Genomic DNA, 18,978 nt, shown 5'->3' with positions numbered 1-18,978 from the left:
ATGAAAACAGCCAGGGCTATATAAGCCATCACCCTGCCAGGAGTTTATAAACTCCACTTCTCTGCTAAGTTAAATCACCAGGAGTCAGCATATCAAGATCCAAGGCTAGACCTCCGTGGAAGGCCATCACAGAAATGTTATTTAATATTATGGCCTCTGCTTTTGTGTGAGGTTTTCCAGAGATGGGGCTTCATGGAGGACACTCCTGCATCATTACAGCACAGTGGCCATAATCCAACTTGCAACTTCTCAGAAATTATACCAGAGGGCAGTTTAAGAACACTGTTGACTTGTATTGTCATCTCAGTCAAGTTTGCACTGGCTTATCCACGAGGACCCCTTTCTGCTCATAGTAGAGTCTGGCAGGCTTCCCAATTTACATAGCATTCAAGATGGGTCTGGGATAGGTCCCAGGGGGGGTGTTGGGGCCCATCTGGAGATAAGAGATCTGTAGTCAATTTCTTTATTGATAGAGGAAATATTTGGGGCAACCTACCTTGAATGCTGTGGAAGTGCCTCTAACTTAAGGATCCATGATAAATCTGAGGACCCACTTGGAATGCTCTTTAAGTCAGGAAATCCTCCAGACCCAAACGGGAGCAGAGAGGTCTCATGGACACACCAGTCTAGACTCTCTTAAGGTAAGAATATCAGTGAACGATCCTCTTTTTTTCTACCTTGCCAAATTTCCCTACCCTTTGGGGCCTGGCTCAAATCCTCCCTCCTTGGTATAAAGCCAGTATAGACTGAAGCAATCCTTTCTCTTAACCACACCAATTACTACTGCAATTAATCTCTTAATACCTTGAGGCCACTAGTGTTAGAGGGTTGGCCTTTCGTTGTAGTGATGGGAGGGTGCATTTCAACATGTTGCTTTGTAGCCTGAACATTTGTTAGCCTGGCAAAAACAGAACAGGGACAAGAATTACATGCCAGGATGTGGACCTGGTCGATGCTCTACCTCTGTAGGCACCTTCTTCTTTCCCATCAAGGAGGGACAGGCCACAAAGCACCCGCCTTCTTGGCTTCTCCTTGGGAGAGGCGCTCTGACCAGGTGAGGAACACCAGGTTAGCACATGATTCCAACCTGCCCCTGCAATAGCTGCCCTGCCTCTCGCCAGGATGTCACCCCCTGCCGAGTTCCTGCGTGAGGACTCAGGAACAAGGTCCCTGCTCATAGCCAGGCGAAGGAGACAGACACAGGACGTGAAACCTGTGTGTGTGGAATGCGGGACAAACCGAAGGGCTCCAGGGAGCTTGGGGCGCACAACTTCTCCCCCTCCTTGCTAGGTCCTCCCTGTCCTCGACTGGAGAAGGTGTGGGCAGGAGGAAGCCAAGTCACACCTCTTTGTAAATACTGACTCGCCCAGTCTGGAACAGGAGGAGACAGGTGACCCACAAGCAACTTGCAGAACTAACGCTGGACACTCAGAAGGAATTTTCTTGGTACCAGTCACGAATGAGAGACATCATAGAAAAGGTTATTTTTTTATTATTTCAAGGAGGTAATACATAGCTCAATACGCCAAAGCACTAGGGAATTAGAGGCAGCAGATGGCCAGAGTTTTTGAGATGAGCCTTAACGCTGCATCTCTGGGTCCCCATCAGCCCACAGCCCATGGCTGATTACAGGAAGGCCAGACCAGCCACATGGAGCTTGCTGTGACCATCGGAGTGGACAGGTGAGCCAACGCCACCCCTACTAACCGAGAAAGGATTGTTTCGTGTGGGCAGCAGGGGCCCTGCCTGTCTGAACACTCTGGGCAGCGCTCAGCCCTGCCCTGGTAGCGTCCAGCTTATCTAGCACTAGGTTTTCTTTCTCTGAGCCTGGAGTAGGCAGGATGTGAATAAATCCTGAGTCAGAAATGAAGGTGAAAGACTTAGTAGTGTTAATACTACTACTGAAAGAAGACAACACTGTCTTTCAGAAGGGTGAGCAGGGAGTTGGGGCAAGAAAGACGGAAACAGCCTGGCCAAGGGCTGCAGGCGCTGCCTTGCAGTCCTCAGAGGGGCTGTTCGGGGCACGTGATGGGGTGGCTCTGGGGCTGCTTCCTCTGGCTCAGAGTTGAACGAGAGATTCATTTTCCACTCATAATTGGTTCCTGGGTCTAAGCTACCACAACTGGGGCCGAAGCAAATCCTGCCCACGCAGCAAGCTGGCCATGGAGATGTGTGGTCAGTGCCCAGTCTGGAGAGGGAGGGACTCACACCTCCCAAGCCCTTCTACCTCAACCCTAGCTCCTTCCACTCACAAGTAACCAGGCTGGGAGGCAAGAACCTTGGGCACCTCTGAGTGAAGCCCCACCACGTTTTTTTCCTGGAGAATTCATTTTGGTGAGACTCAAAGCCCCTGCCTAGGCATGGAGCAGACTTCTTTCCACCCACAGGAGGCCATCTTCCTGGTGACGCAGTGGTGGCACACGTGAGAATCGCAGCAAAAGCTCTGAATGCTGTAATACTCAGACGTCATTCATTTCAATGGACGGTCGCGCTGGCCAGCTGGCGGGGCGGGGCTGCTGTCCCAGCATGCACTGCTCCCCAGCCAACCCTGGCCGGACCAGACCTGGGTCCAGATGCTACACAGCTGGTAGGCTTCTGGTAGGATGGAAGTGGAAAGAACTTTTTAAAAAACCACACCACTGTGTTCTCTAAACCAAGAGCCATCAGTTCTGTTTAACAAAAAAGGACAAAGAACCAAGCTTCACAGCGGCCAAGGCTTATGCAGCACAGAATGCAGTATGTATCGACATGTATAAACCTTGGTCTGACTGGGGAGATGGGTAAACATAGAACTGCGGGACCCCAGGTCCCCTAGTCAGTGGCAGGTTCTGCTGATGCTTCATCCTCATGCTCCTCGAAGCCTGGAACCGGCTTATGCAGAAAGTACATGGTAGCCTGGATCACCTTGTCTGGTCCAATATTGTACACAGGGTGAGTGGGCTGCTGCAAAGAGAAGAACAGATGCCAATCAATCACCCCATGGTCCTTGGACATGTGCACGGCCTTTCCCCATTAAATGCACTTGTAAGAATTTAACAAGAAATCAGATCCGCACATGGAGATTTATCTTACAAGGCCCTAAGGTTCAACAACAGGGTACTGATAAAAACATGTTCTAGCACATGGGACACAAAGGAATTATAGAGCCATTAAAAAAATATACTTCCAAATATTTGATGGATGACATTGGCAAATACTTAACATTAAATGAGGATAACAGTATGTTTGATATCCCAAACTTACTTTTTAAAGTGTTTGTAAATGTGATGTATATGAATAGGCAAAACTGTAATATTCCAAAATAGCAGTGACATGACTATTTAAAAATTTCTAATTTATACTTTTATATATATTCTAATTATTAAAACAATGAACATGCATTTATATTTATAATCAAGAAAAAGGTACACAACCCTAACATTTAAGTAAATGTGTCAGACCACATATAAATTATTTTATCCCACTGCACCACAGAGACTCTGGTTTGAGACAGGGTCCAGTCCTAGGCCAGTATTCAGGATTCTTCCACTCTGGGACAATGAAGAAGGGGACATAATTGCAAGAGATTTAAAAACTTCAAAGAAAATACCATGACCAGCTTCATGCCAAAATATAAAAATTTTGATAACCTGAGCAGCTTTATAGAACAATATGAATTTTCAAAGTTGCTCAAGAAGAAATTCTTTAAAACCTATATGAATGAGTTAAATAACAATTGTTTATTCTGCTACAACCATCCCCCCCCACCCCACCAAATACTAGATCTACCTGTTTTCTCAAGCAAGTGTTGGCTTATAATCTCTAACTTACACAAAATTTTCCAAAGAAAAAATAGGGTAGGAAGATAGCTATTTAATTTTATGAGGCTATATTATCCTGAAACACAAACTGGAAAAGAACAGTACCATAAAACAAAAATTTAGATCAATCTTTCTCATGAACACACATGCAAAAAAAATCCTAAATAAAAACACTAGCCAAAAATACCAGCAAGGCAAATCCAGCAGTGTAATAAACCAGTGCACGCACACACACACTCTCTCTCTCTATTATGACCAAGAGGGTTTATCCTTCTAATGTAAAGTTAACATCCCAATGTGTATTAACAAAACATATAGATTAAAGGAGAAAACCTAGATGTGGAAAAAGCATTCAATAAAATTTAACACCAGATTATGATTCAAACAAAAAACAACTCAGCAGACCAGGTAAAGAGGGGAATATCCTTAACTTGACATGAAATATTTATCAAAACCTCACAGTCAGCATCTTCCTGAATGGTGAAATTATGGAAGCCTTTCCATTACAATCTGAACACTTTCTATTACCACTTCTGGTCAACACTCCATAGACGGTTTAACCAACATTACATGGCAAGATAAATAAAATTCTTAAGAATCAGGAACAAAATGGCAAAACTGTTCTTATTTGAAGGTGACATTACGGTCTAAATTAAAAAAAATCCAAGAGATTCTATAGACAAACTATTAACAACCATTAGGAGAATTCAGTGGGAATTCTCTGGTGGTCCAGTGGTTAGGACTCCCTGCTTCCACTACAGGGGGCCGGATTTGACCCATTATCAGGGAACTAAGACCCCATAAGCTGCTTGGAGCAGTCAAAAAAAGAGAATTCAGCAAGGCTGCTGGGTGCAAAATTAAACTACAATTATCAATAGCATCTCTATACATTAATAAAAGCCAATTACAAAATAGAATGGAAAAGAATACTCCAGTCACAATAGACACAAAAACTATAAATTTCTTAGACATAAATCTAATGAGATACGCTAGTCCTTTGTGGGAAATGAAAAAAGACCATTATACGTAAAAAACCTGAAAAATACTAAGGGAAGCCTTAATATTAAAGTCAACTGTCTCCCATTAATATTACATTCAATGCAATTCAATGTAAAAAAAATTCCACTAGCTTTGTGTTTGTGTGTTTGTGTGGAACTTGATAAGCTCATCCTAAAATGCACAGGAAATCCTAAAATGCAAAAGGCAAAGAATAGTGAAAACAAAAAGAATGAGGTGGGTGAGTGAGAGTTGCTTACATGCATTTAAGATTTGATAAGACAGTGAAGATAATAAAACAGACTCATGGAACAGAGTGTCCAGAAACAGAATCAACTCATAAACAGAAACTTGAGTATGTAACAAACATGTGATACACATCAGTAGGAAAGGCTGTAAACTTCAGTAAGTGGTAACTGGTCAACTGGTACCCAAAACAGGAAAAAGATAAAATTATATTCAATGCTCACTACAGATGGAAATCAATTCCAAGAGAATTTAAAAAATTAGATGGGAAAAGCAAAATTTACATTGTTTAGAAGAAAATATATTTATGACATCAGGTAGGAAAAGATTTCTTAATTAACCCCACCCCCCCCAAACCCTTAAAAACCAAAAAGGCAAATAAAATTATTCACTTCAGAGTTAAAATCTTCTATTCAGCAAAAAACACTAATAAGAAGGTGAAAAGTCACAAACTGGAAGAGATTCATCACACACATACACACACCATTGACAAAGAATTAGTATCAAGAACACACAAAGAACTACAAAATGTATAAGAAAAGAGCAAACAAAATTACAAATCAGTAAGAAAATGAGCAAAGGAAAAGAGTGGCTGGCAATTTATAGAAAACATAACACAAATGACCAAAAAAATGTTTGAAAAGATGCTTAGCCTCACCAGTAACTAGGGAAATGCAAAACAAAACAGAAACCACTAGTCACGTTAGCAGAAAGGAAACATCTAACTATGGCACAACTCATCTTGGTGTTGTGTGAGTGAAAAATAACCCAAGCACACAGGAGCAGGGTTCAGGGCCATCTAGAGAAGATGAAGATGGGTCTCTTCCAGAGAAACTGTAACGAGAATGTTCACTGCAACACCTTACGTCATAGCACAAGCTGAAACCATCTCGATGGCTGACCAACAGGAGACTAGAAAACTCAACTGGGGTACGCCTAGACAAGGGAGTACCATACAGTAGGTGAGATGAATAAATTAAAGCAACATACATGAAGACGGCTAAACCTCAGGGTAATGGTCAGTGAGAAAAGTGATGCAGTAGGTAACTGTTATAAAGCAACAAAAAGCATACAAGACAACTCTATTATTTTGTGGATGCATACCTCTGGAGTGATAGCACAAAAACATCTGCAGGCATGATCAGTGATGAATTTAGAATGGGGTTACAATGAGGCAGGAGGGAGGGAAAGGAATGGAAGAGGGCTGCATAGCAGGCAAACACATGAAAAAGCTGAAGGGCTGTTACTTGGATTTTCTCAATTAGTGAGGCTGAGCATCTTTTCGTCCACCTACTGGCCATCAGCGTTTCTTCTGCTGGAATATTTCATGACAGTCTGCACAGGCCCATCATCTGACGGCCATGGACAGTCTTAGTTGGAGTCATGTCTCAGGCTCCTGACTAGGTTGAGAAGCATCGCCTGTGGCCAGGCTGGCCTGGGGCTGGATGCCGCGGTGAACAGCCTGCCCACGGGGGGCTGATGGTTTTTAAGGGAAACAGACAAAACCCAGTTAAACACACACATGACAAATTGTGCTGGTGCTATGAGGGGCACAAATCATACTCTGGCCGAGCGTTTCCAGGCATCTCATTTATAGACGGTGGTCTGAGAGGGTTTCTCTGGATGCACGGCTGCACGTTGAGAGCTCCAGGAGAAGACATCAGCTACACAGGGAGGGCTGCTGCTGCAGACGCAGAAATCACTGCCCCTGAGCCGGCTTCCTCGGAGATGGGGACTAATGACAAGTGGTCCGGGTCCTAGACTCCGGGACACACCCTCCGCCGCAGGCTGGATCCCTGCTTAGAACCTCGAGTTTGCCGGTCAGGTGCTCACCAATGGGGAATGGGCTGCAGACAGGGGGTGTGGGGATGGTGAGCTCACCAGCCCGTCCATGGGGGACACTCGTGCCGTCAGTTCTGGAGGCCCCAACAGGCTGCTCTGCCCTCCTGCCAGCCCCGTCCTGGGGGCCCTGTGGAGAAGCGGTGGTAAGCCCCCCTTCCCCCCCACATCACGCCTTACCAGGGCATTTTCAGGTACACCCAGGACCACATCATGCAACATGGCTCCGCTGCCAAAGTGCTGGGCTATGGACAGGCCGCTCAGGCAGTAGCAGGTGTGGTAGAAGTCCCGGGACCTGCAAGGATGAGGCAGCTCTCAGCAGGTATCCTCTACTCCCCACCCGCCCCAGCACAGCCTCCAACGACAAGGCCATAGATAAAGCCCAGGAAACCCGCCCTCCACACGCCTAGAAGCCTGGCTTCCCCCAGCAGCGTTTTTCAGAGCTCCATCCTTCCACCCTGCCTGACCACAGGAACTGTCCATCCTCTTGACTTCCTTCTAAGGAAGGGCTCTCCAGGGTAGTGTTGCTAACTCCATAGAGTACATTAAAAAAAAAAAGCTATTAAAACCCACACCAAAATTTCTAGAAATGGGTCAAATTCTTTCTTCAAATGGGCCAAAATTTACAAATGGGTAAATTGCTGGGTGCCAGCCTTCAGCTGAGCCTTCCCCTGGATGCATGCAGAAGGAGGCAGGACGTGTGTGTGTGCAGGGGGCCGGGAGGGGGTCAGGGTGGGGAGTGAGCAGCAAAGGGAACAGGACTTGATTGGCTTCCCTTTTTCTTTCAGTATAGCAACTAAAGGTGTTAAATCTACTCTATGAAAGCTGTGATTATAATCTCTGTTTATGACATTCTTGAGAGTCCCTCAGACAGCAAGGAGATCAGTCAATCCTCAAGGAAATCAACCCTGACTATTCATTGGAAGGACTGATGTTGATGTTGAAGCTGAAGCTCCAATATTTTGACCACCTGATGCGAAGAGCCAACTTACTGGAAAAAACCTTGATGCTGAGAAAGTTTGGGGGCAGGAGGAGAAGGGGGCAACAGAGGATGAGATGGTTGGATGGCAGCACTGACTCGACGGACATAAATCTGAGCAAACTCCAGAAGATGGTGAAGAACAGGGAAGCCTGGCGTGTTGCAGTCCATGGGGTCGCAAAGAGTCGGACTCGACTTAGCGACTGAACAACAACATGACACCCAGGAGTTTTAAAACCCTGTGTCCTGTTCTGTTTAGGTCAGTTTGGTTAAATAAAAGAGGAAAGAAACGTTACCCACGCAGCAATCTCTTCACCTAACTGGTAAGAGCTGCAGGAGGGAGCTGGAAGCGCAGGATGGACGCATGGTGGACAGGGCTGCTCCGGGCCCGGCTGCTCCCACACCACGAGGGCCCTAAGCAGGATGGGCTGCCCCGCCCGGGGCCGAGCAGGCCTGCGTGCTCAGCGCCCCCACCCCGCCCTCCCCAGAGACCAGGCACTCACTTGCCGGGCTTGTCCAGAAGCCCCCCGGTGGGGCACTGGCAGCACATCAGGATGTACTCCTGCAGGGCCTGCTGGTGAAACATCCAGCGGCTCATGCTGAGGGCAGGGTCACCTGCAGAAGACAAAGGGTCAGCACGCCTGGGCCTGGGAGACGTCCGGCGGAGGATCAATGACTACTTTGTATTTTATGATTCAATAGGAACAGTCAAGGTTTCCCCCCATTCTGCTTGGGCTAATCTTGAAAATCACCTTCTTGGGACACATCCCTTCTCCAGAACCTTAAAATGGGTCAGAGAGCAGCAGGTCAGAGCAGCACTTGGATTTGCCTGAAGAGTCTCCTCCTTACCCTGGATGGCAGTTCTAAACCACATCCCCTGCAGGCACAGGTGAGCTTTTTAGCTCAGCTTTCCATACAGACCTCTGTTACTGTGCCTGACGGGGTTCACAATTCCTCCCCTTGGGCTTCTGAAGACTTTTCCTCTAGCACATCTCTGAAACTTGTTAACCAGACTCTAATTAGCCAAGAGAACTCCAACAGGGGTAATACTGTCTGTTGCTTCCACTTCTCTTAGCCCGAATTTAATCTATCTCTAAAGGGAATTCTCCAGCTTAGTCTCTTAGCTCAGAAAGTTTCTCTAAGAAGAATTCTAATAAGTGCCCTCCTGCATCATATGATAGTCTAAGCAGAAATTGGGATTCTGGTGATAATACTAAAGTACTGGCCAGCAACTGAGCTTCTTCACTCTGAAGTTCAATCAGCAGCCAGAGAATCTGTGGACACAGTTATCAGGGGAGGAGGAGGGACAAATTACCATCCAGCAGATGTGCATGGAAACATTTATATGAGAATTGTTTTCAAAAATACACATATAGGATGTGCATTAAGTTTTCAGTCAATTTTATACTTTAATACCTGGGCTACAAAGGTAGTGAACAATCTGTAAATGGCAACTGAAAGCTAATTTTTCTGTCTTTTTTTGTTTTATGCATTTTTCTATATAGGTATGATACTTCCGTATCTTATGTCTTTCATTTAACTCTAGAGGCATGCACTTTTCTGTTCTGCTACATAACCTTCATAACCATCATTCTGAAAGCCACGGAGTATTTCATTAAGTGAACACACATAATGACATCATTATAGGCACTGGACCCAAACTCTCATATATATGAGTAGAGAATCTTCTATGGTAAAAATTCATCAAAGTTTATAGCTAATGTGGTACATAAAAAGAACTTTCCAAAAGAGTTAATTTTGGAATATTCATATACATAGACTACTACAGAAAATAATCATTTCCAGATTTCTTAAATGAGAGATGGGAGGAGAGATGGGGGCAGTCGGAAAGTGACCGCCATCTCCCGGGTTGAGCCCTGGATGACGAGCACGGTTGGCTGATATTTGGGGGCCATGTACAAAAACCACTCATCTTCAACACTCAAGTCCCGCCCAGCCCCTGAGATGCTCACACTGGAAGAGGCACACGGGAACTGAGCCTAAGGAAGAGGAGCACAGTCAGAGCCCCCCGCTTGTGCTCAGCCCAGGACACATGCTTCCTGAAGTGCTCACAGTATTGCAATTACTTTCCTCTTTGTCCTTTCTCCGCCTGTGAGCACAGCCCTGTAGGAGATACACACAGATGTGATGGGACTTCTCTCTAGTGTACTTGTTGCCAAGGCTGTTTCCAGTTCCTTGCAATCATAAAAAAATGCTGCAGTAAACACCTCTGTGAATCTTCTCAATGTTTAGGATTATTTTCTTGAAATAGATTCGAAGGAGTGGAATGATTCAGTTAAAAAAGAATAAACATTTTTTAAGGCTTTTCATAGATACTGATAAACTGCTTTGAGGCTTTATATAGCTGCCAGTAAAATTTAAGATTTTTTCTGTACTACCTCCAGCGTTGGTTACTTTTAAAAAGTTCTCAGTGAAACATGTATATGTATAACTGAATCCCTTTGCCATACACCTGAAACTAACACACACTGTTAATCAATTATGCTTCAGTATAAAATAAAAGTAAGATAAAACATCATATATGGAAGCAAGTTTTTAGCACTTAAAATGCTAAAAAGAAAGAGTACCTAATCATTTATCTTGCTTTTAACTACTAATTAGGGTGAAGTTTTTTCATAACTTGCTTACTAGTTGTGTTTCCTTTTGAAAGTATCCTCTGTCTTCTGAGATACAAGAGTCAATTTTATTAATCTAACGTTTTACTATATTTACCCTTTATCTGTATCATATGGTATCCTTATTTCTCCCTTTTTGCTCTACTTTTTGGCTAAATGGGTTTTTTAAATTACATAAATATAGTTTACCTATATGCCATAATGACACTGTTGATTTTTCCTTTGTGATTTCTTCTTTTAAGAAGCACATTGAATGCACACAGGGATTGTGGTGGGGGGTAGTGAATATTCTAAAACTGACTGCAGGGGTGGTTGCACAACTCTGAAAACACTAAAAACTACTAAATTGTACACTTCAAATCAGTAGATTGTTCAGTATGTAAATTATATCTCAAGAAAGCTGTTATTTTAAAAAGCATATTTATCAAACTTTAGGATTAACTGTATGAAACATCAGTATAAAATATACCTTTATTTCATATCCTATAATAAATAAAAGACTGTTACCTTAAGGTAAATGATAACCTACCCCTAAAACTGGAATCTGAGAAGAAAATGCTATGTTTATTATTAAATAGATTATAGTGTTGCAGTTACCTCCAACATTTCTCAAAGTTCATAAACTCAACAAGAACTTCCTGGCATCCTGAACTTGCACATCAACACACATAATCACGGAGGGATAAAAGGAAATATGATTACAGAGTGATAACAGTGCCTTTTAAATCCTTTATCCCTCTCCCTTAAAATACAGACCCCCATTATAATGTCATTTTGCATTTCAAAGGTTCCTTTTATCTGAGAAATCAAAAGTTTTTCCAACAGTAACTGACAGGTACAGCCACTCGGAGCTCAGTCTGCAGGTGGACAAATACGGAGTACGTCCCAAGCCAGCAACTCGTAACTACCAATCCAAACAGAAACTCACAGGCCTGCTGTGGTCTTATTGCTCCACACAAAAAAAGTGACTCAGTCAGCATTGGACATTTTAAATATATTAATAATAATTCATTCTTCTACTCAAATACTGTCTTCTATGCCTAAGGCATCCACCTCATGGACTATTGATGGCCTGATGACCACTCGCCGAGTCAGGGATGGCTTGGGTTCATGTGCCACAGTGTGCTGGTCCCACATCATCATTTTAATTATCAGTGTCAGCATCACCACCTTTGAAAAACATATCTGTTCACTTACTAAAATAAAAGTAATACACAAGGTAAAAGAACTGTGGTGTTGGAGAAGACTCTTGAGAGTCCCTTGGACAGCAAGGAGATCAAACCAGTCCATCCTAAAAGAGATCAGTCCTGAATATTCACTGGAAGGACTGATGCTGAAGCTGAAACTCCAATACGCTGGCCACATGATGCGAAAAACTGACTCATTTGAAAAGACCCTGGTGCTGGGAGGGATTGAAGGTGGGAGGAGAAGGGGACGACAGAGGATGAGATGGTTGGATGGCATTACCGACTCAATGGACATGAGCTTGAGTAAACTCCGGGAGTTGGTGATGGACAGGGAGGCCTGGCATGCTGCAGTCTATGGGGTCGCAAAGAGTCGGACACGACTGAGCGACTGAACTGAACTGAACTGTAGGATATAAAACTTTAAAAGTATGTTTCCTGGGACTTCCCTGGTGAATTGCATACATACTACTTTGAAACCTAACTTTGACTACAGTATATTATGAATATCTTTCTACATCGCATCTCCTTCTGACTCCCAACATCAGCATTTTGTCTACCACTCAAATCTTCTTCCCAGATCCCTGCCTGGTCCAAGTCCACTATTTACTGAGAAGTGAGCTATAGGCCTAATATGGGCCTCCTCCCATGAAGTGAAAAAAGCTGGAAGCACCAAAATCCACAGACAACTGACTTTCTTCCACAGGCAAATGTGGAAGTAGGACCAATCCTCCAGAACTTGTGCTATAATAAGCAAAATATGAAGCAGGGACCCCATGAAGACTTGGGCAGGTAGGGTTCCTGTTACCCTCTCACCAGATTTTCCTGGCAGCTACAGAATTTTTGCATCTTATCCCTTCCAGGGACAGGCTTGTGAAAGGTGGAGGGTGTTTCCAGAGGTTTGACCTCACCAGTTCCAAAAACAGAGATCACTAAAACCCCAAGTTACTTCTTGTTTTGAAACATTGGACTCTCAGGGAATTTCTGATTTCCTACTACAGTGTTCAAAGCAGAGACCATGCAGGCTCCAGAGTCAGTGGGAGGCCACAGCTCAGCACCTTGAAACCGGGGCTCTAGGCAGAGGAATCTAGGCCGCGACAGGGAAGGTGGGGTGATGGGGACACAGGAGAGAGCCTCTGTTGACTTCAAATAAGAAACGAATGCAAGGGGCTCAGGAAAAAAACAGTCAAATAAGAGAAAGTTGTGTGTCTGGCAAGCGGGTGGCGGGAGGATGGAGGGCAGTAGAAAAGAATCGTATCTCTACATTTGAGCAAAGAATAACCCAGCTACTAAGCTTTCTTCTGGGCCAAGGGATCGTACTCCAAGACCGATCAGCACACCGCAGGGCCGCCATGACCTTCCCCTCTCCCACTGGTTTCCTTCCTGTTCTCACACAAAGTAAATGAGAAAGATGATCCAGGAAGCAACCTGAGATTTCAAGAGGTAAAACCAGGGAAGTCTCCCAGGAATTTACTATTTCCCTGCTTGGATTTGCATTCCCCTGTCTGAGGTCCCACAGAGATGACCAACCCAGGTGTCTCTACTCCAGGGTGTGGGGGTTGGGGGTGGGGAGGCCGTACTAACCTGCATCCGGGATTCTTCAATGAATCTAAACTACGGCACTTCCAATGGCAGCCACCATGCAGCCCGCCTGGCATGGTGGGTCTTTGCTCCAGGGGTTCTTCCCGCCTTTTTGGCACTGTTGTGACCATGTGCACAATACGGGTTTTCAGTCTGACATGACTCACACAAAGCTCTGCATCGGAACCTGTGGCTTCACACTCAGCTGAGGGAGCAGTCACCATGCGGCCAGGCTCCCACCGCCCCCACCTGCCACAGCCAGGGTGAAGCAGCGGTGACCTCTGAACCCAAGGACGAAACCCTAGCTGGCACACGCGTGCCTGGGGGGGTAGGGTCCACACTGGGCGCTCAAAATCCAGGATGGACAGAGCCTGTCTCAACTCCTCTAACCAAGCGCCCTGGCCTCTGACTCGGTCAGCAGCCGAGGGCAGCCGCCAGCCCCGCCAGCACCCCGGGCTCACCTTGGGCGTGCAGCGCGCGGTGAAGCAGGGGCAGGAGACCCGCCTGCCAGAAGGAGTAGCAGCCGTCCACCAGCTTGTTGCAGCGGCCCTGAAATCCACCTTCAAACCTCATCTGCCGGCTTGTCACCCATTGCTGAGCGGGAGACAGAGAAGAGAGAGGCGCCAGAGGTTAAAAGAGACACGTGATCCAGCCAGCTCTCCAGAGGCCGGTCTGGGAGGGAGCGTTCCCAGGTTCTGGCTTCTCAGCTCCCGTTCCCGCGCTTTGACCTCCAACTTCCTCGCCCTCAACGTCACAGAGGGCTCTACACTGCAACAGCACGTTTAACCCTCTGGAGGCAACCCACAGGAATTCCTGCTCGGGGCCTAACAGACAACTAACCGCCTTTCCTGGCTTCCAAGAGGGTTCTGGTGCTGAAAGAACAAAGGGGCCAACCTGGCCAGGAAGGAGACCTGCAATAACACCTCCTAATAAACAAGGTGTAACTGGGAAGTTTCAGGCCAGACCACCAGTGGCTCATTTCTATTCACTTTCCTTGTTCAGGGAAGTTTATGAAAAGCAAATAAATGGAATTTTGTCCTACAGGTCATCAGATGATTTCACACGGTTTTTGGCAAGGAAATTCACCCCAGGTTTCTTAGCACAGCCCTCGGCCCCTGCAGAACCAGGGGCAGAAGCCACTAGCCCTGGTGAACGAGGATGGGCCTGTGCATCTAGCCGCTCTGCTGCTCCAGGGCGAACTGGCTAGCTGACAGAATAGCCTTTACTGTGAACCTATAAAATGGCTCTTGGTGTCACTCAATGGTCACACGTGATACATTCCTCCCTTATCTCCAAGTTTTCTAAACACACTCTGCTTCCAACATCAAGATAGTCAAGGGCTTGGCCTCGAGGAACGAGCAGACCAACTGGCTGAGCAGATAATATTTCCACGTCCCTCCCAGCCCCTCAAGACAGCTCCAGCCACCAGCCAGGATCTCAAGGAGCTGCTTCACCAAACTGAAAGGTACAGAGGAGGGCATTCCCCTGGACCTACGTTTTACTACGCTGAGTTCCTGAAACGAGTCACTGAGGACCCCCTTTGGAAGAACCAGTCCAGCCCTCCTTTAATTAACAATTGTAGGGTTTAGATTATATCCCTGTTCAAGGCAACACCACCCATAGAGTCACAATCCTAAAACGCTTAGAAAGACACACACAAAAAACTGCACTGCAGGTACACACACTAACATATCCCCGGTCAGTCTTACATGAACCAGTGCTTTAGGACTGATGCCATCTAAAGAAAGTAGGTGAAGCGTTACTCCAGAAAACAGGCACTAAAGTAGGGAGTCCATTCTTCATTTTTGCTTACCCCACAGATTAAGTGTTTATAAGATAGACTAAATAATTTTTTTCAGTGCCTAAGCCCATGGATTTATTCTGTTTCCCTTGGCTATGTGAATTCATAAAATCCCTCAGATATGGGCCCTAGTTCTCCCAGAGCAAACAGGAGGGAGTAGTTTGGGTAAGAAGGATGCCCCTGCTACAGACCAGGCTGTTTTATGTATATTATCTTCTCTGGCCTTCAAAGAACTATTACCTCTACCTTATGGAGAAAAAGAGTTGAAGTTAAAATGGATTAGACAATTTTCCCAAGGTCACAAGGCTATGAAGTGGCAGAGAAAGGGTTCAAATCCAGAACAGAACACTGTTACTGGAACTGAGACATCTGCTTATTTCTTATTTCTGCCTGGGAGATGGGGCTTTTATGTTTCACACCTTGTTAGTGATCAGGTTTTTAAACGTCTGATAAACTCTAAGTCTATGCATAAAGTTAGCCATTTGGGCATAAACCCTTCAGGCTTTAAGAACCTTCACGAAGAGTATGCTACAGGAGGCTTCCTAAAGGCCAAGACAAAATGCCACTGGTCATATCTGTACAGGGAAAAATATAAACTCTCTTGGGACACCATGATGGGTCTCACAAGTTTCTACAATGCAACCTGACATCTGAACTTAGGGAGAGGAGATGAATGTCAGTTGCAGCTGATTTGCTTTGAGGTCATAAGGGAGTAAAAGCTGCACCAAAGACAGCTCCTTGGTGGTTCTGTGTGTGTGTATACCAGGCCTCCAATGATAATTTAGCTACAGTCTAACAAGTCCCTGAAGCTGACTGCACCCTGGATAAAGAGTTCACTCTGAATAATGGGCAGGAGCTTGGAGTTGAGACATAAATGCCTGGGCCACCCGCTCTGTGTACCAGAGCTGGGACCAGCTCATGTAAAGGTAGCTACTAAACATTCACATAGTGCGGTGGGTAATAAAAGCTTGGCTTCAAAATGCTCAAGGCTCTTCTCATAACTTCTCCCAGGAGAATCTTCCTAAGACACGTGAAAACCTCTAGTTTTAAGAGACTGAGGCTATACTTGCCTAGAAATAAGAGGCAGGTACTGTGGCCCTCCCCAGTTGTCTGAGGGACTCAAGAAGCCTCTGGGGTTGGCCTAACACACGATGTAGAAGGTTGAGAGCAGGAGAAGGAAAGGCAGGAAGAAGGGAGCCGAGACTGAGAGCAGATGTTCACCCCTTGCACTCTCTCGTAACAGTGCTAGGCGATCCAACAACTGCATCTGAAGCTTTGTTACAGGACTGTCAGCCCAGAGCTCAAGGTAGGAACTGCTAGCTCTTCACACAGACAAACATCCCTGAAACCGGCATGTCTGAGAGGTCACATCCCAGGGGCCTGGGGCCTGAGGGGAAGACAGATCACCAAGTACTTACTAGTAAGCTCTTCAAGTTCAAGGAGCGCTCCTTCTTGAGGATGACCAGCGCAGCCAGGCCACAGAATGTGTAGCCGCCATGGGCTTCCATTCCTGGTACCCCGCCAATCCCACCTTCCCAATTCTGACACCTGGGAGGAGGTCGAGAAAACCCGACTGAGTGTCAACCAATGAGCACCCTGGATGGCACAGAGTGAAGTGGCTCAGCTTAAGGCATAAACTGCTGCAACTATATTCAGTATCTTGTGATAAACTATAATGGAAAAGAATATGCAAAAGAATATATATATATAAAATGGAATTAATTTGCTGTACACCTTAAACGTAACATTATAAATCAACCCTTCTAATTTTACTTTAAAAATTGCAACTATGAATGGAAAGATGCCAGCGAATTAACTTTTAGAAATGCCTTTTCCTCCGCCTGCAATGTGGGAAAACTGGGTTTGATCCCTGGGTCGAGAAGATCCCCTGGAGATCTTGTGATGGCTACCCACTTCAGTATTCCAGCCTGGAGAATTCCATGGACTGTATAGTCCATGGGGTTGCAAAGAGTTGGACACAACTGAGTGACTTTCACACTTTCCTCAAAAAAAAAAAAGAAGGAAACATAGTCTACTAACAAACAAACAGTACCTCAAATCATTACTTTTTGGAAAGAGTTATAAAATCATATGTGGTGGTGGTGGTGGTGGTTTAGTCACTAAGGCGTGTCCGACTCTTGCGACCCCATGGACTATAGCCTGCCAGGCTCCTCTGTCCATAGGATTTTCCAGGCAAGAATACTGGAGTGGATTGCCATTTCCTTCTCCAGAGGATCTTCCCGAAATCATATGTACACTGTGATAACCATCAGTTTAAAATAAAATTGAAAAATAATTGCTAATTATGGTTATCTTTTAACACAAATCTATTGCTGATACCTTTCCTCTTTATTTTTCTGTGTTTTCAAAAAGATTCCAGAATGAACATATATACTTTTATAGCTATCCAAAGTAAACTTATTTTTCCAAATTAAAAGTTCTCATATTTTCAAATTATTAATAATTATTGGGATTATAAGATAATTAGATAATGTAAGCTAATATAGAAAATATGACTGTATTTTCTAGTCATAGAAACTCTTTGGCCCAGCAATACTAGGGTCATTTCTAGGAATTAAAGGGATTCCCTGATAGCTCTGTTGGTAAAGAATTCACCTGCAATGCAGAAGACCTGGGTTCGATCCTTGGGTTGGGAAGATGCCCCGGAAAAGGAAAAGGCTACTCACTCCAGTATTCTGGCCTAGAGAATTCCATGGACTGTATACTCCATGGGGTAGCAAAGAGTCAGACACGACTGAGCGACTTTCACTTTCACTTTTCACTTTCTAGGAATTAATCTTACAAAGTAAGTATGAATGTGTCCAAAGACTGGATTATAAGAATGTTTCTTTGTATCCCCATTTATAATAGTGAAATATTAGAAACAACTCAGAAACTCAATAGTAAGGGAATGGTTATATAAATTATGCTATATCCATATAACAGAATACTATATGTCATTTAAAATGACATTACAGAAGTATACTTTAAAGTGTTCCAAATACATTACATGAAAAAGTCATAAAATGATAATGTACTGCATGATTTTTCTGGAATTCTGGAAAGATAAGAAACAAACAAGTGGTTGGTGACTTTAGATTTTCTTTTTGCATGCCTTAATAAACCTGTTTTATTTGTGTGATATAAAGAAATTTTCCTTTCTGTGTATTTTCATATAACACAGAACTTTACTTCCAATGATCTACTCATATGTATGTAGAGTCACATTCCCTACAGGCGTGTCTGCCTCACAAATCCTCACAGGTGTACAGGTCAATGAGCACTTAATCCAACTTTCAGGTGGAAGAAAAAGGAGTCTGTAGTACTTCCTGTCTTCCAGGCACCTCTCATTAGAGGAGAGGCCTTGGGAATTCAGAGGCCTTTTTCAGAGAGGCCTGATAACCACAGATACGCAAATGACACCACCCTTATGGCAGAAAGCGAAGAACTAAAGAGCCTCCTGATGAAAGTGAAAGAGGAGAATGAAAAAGTTGGCTTAAAACTCAACATTCGGAAAGCTAAGATCATGACATCTGGTCCCATCACTTCATGGGAAATAGATGGGGAAACAGTGGAAGACTTTATTTTGGGGGGCTCCAAAATCACTGCAGATGGTGGCTGCAGCCATGAAATTAAAAGACACTTGCTCCTTGGAAGGAAAGTTATGACCAACCTAGACAGCATATTAAAAAGCAGAGACATTACTTTGCCAACAAAGGTCCATCTAGTCAAAGCTATGATTTTTCCAGTAGTCATGTAAGAATGTGAGAGTTGGACTATAAAGAAAGCTCAGTGCCGAAAAATTGATGCTTTTGAACTGTGGTTTTGGAGAAGACTCTTGAGAGTCCCTTGGACTGCAATGGGATCCAACCAGTCCATCCTAAAGGAAATTAGTCCTAAATATTCGTTGGAAAGA

General features: G+C 44.5%; 1 protein-coding gene across 1 annotated transcript in view; it reads right to left on the bottom strand.

Annotated features, from left to right (window-relative positions):
- Positions 1-1,474: 1,474 nt before the first annotated feature.
- FNTB (farnesyltransferase, CAAX box, beta) overlaps positions 1,475-18,978 on the bottom strand; it is an 85,504-nt gene continuing 68,000 nt past the window's right edge. Inside the window, exons 8-12 of the mRNA XM_043472292.1 lie at positions 16,481-16,610; positions 13,723-13,855; positions 8,364-8,475; positions 7,062-7,176; positions 1,475-2,943 (exon numbers count right to left, since the gene is read on the bottom strand). Of these exons, the coding sequence (XP_043328227.1) occupies positions 2,812-2,943; positions 7,062-7,176; positions 8,364-8,475; positions 13,723-13,855; positions 16,481-16,610 (622 nt within the window). The 3' untranslated portion in view covers positions 1,475-2,811. The remainder of the gene's footprint in view (positions 2,944-7,061; positions 7,177-8,363; positions 8,476-13,722; positions 13,856-16,480; positions 16,611-18,978) is intronic.

The sequence above is a fragment of the Cervus canadensis genome, chromosome 6, assembly GCF_019320065.1.
Source record: "Cervus canadensis isolate Bull #8, Minnesota chromosome 6, ASM1932006v1, whole genome shotgun sequence".
Lineage (NCBI taxonomy): Eukaryota > Metazoa > Chordata > Mammalia > Artiodactyla > Cervidae > Cervus > Cervus canadensis.
The sequence above is the reverse complement of the archived record's forward strand: the minus strand, read 5'-3'. Positions and strand labels throughout refer to the sequence as shown.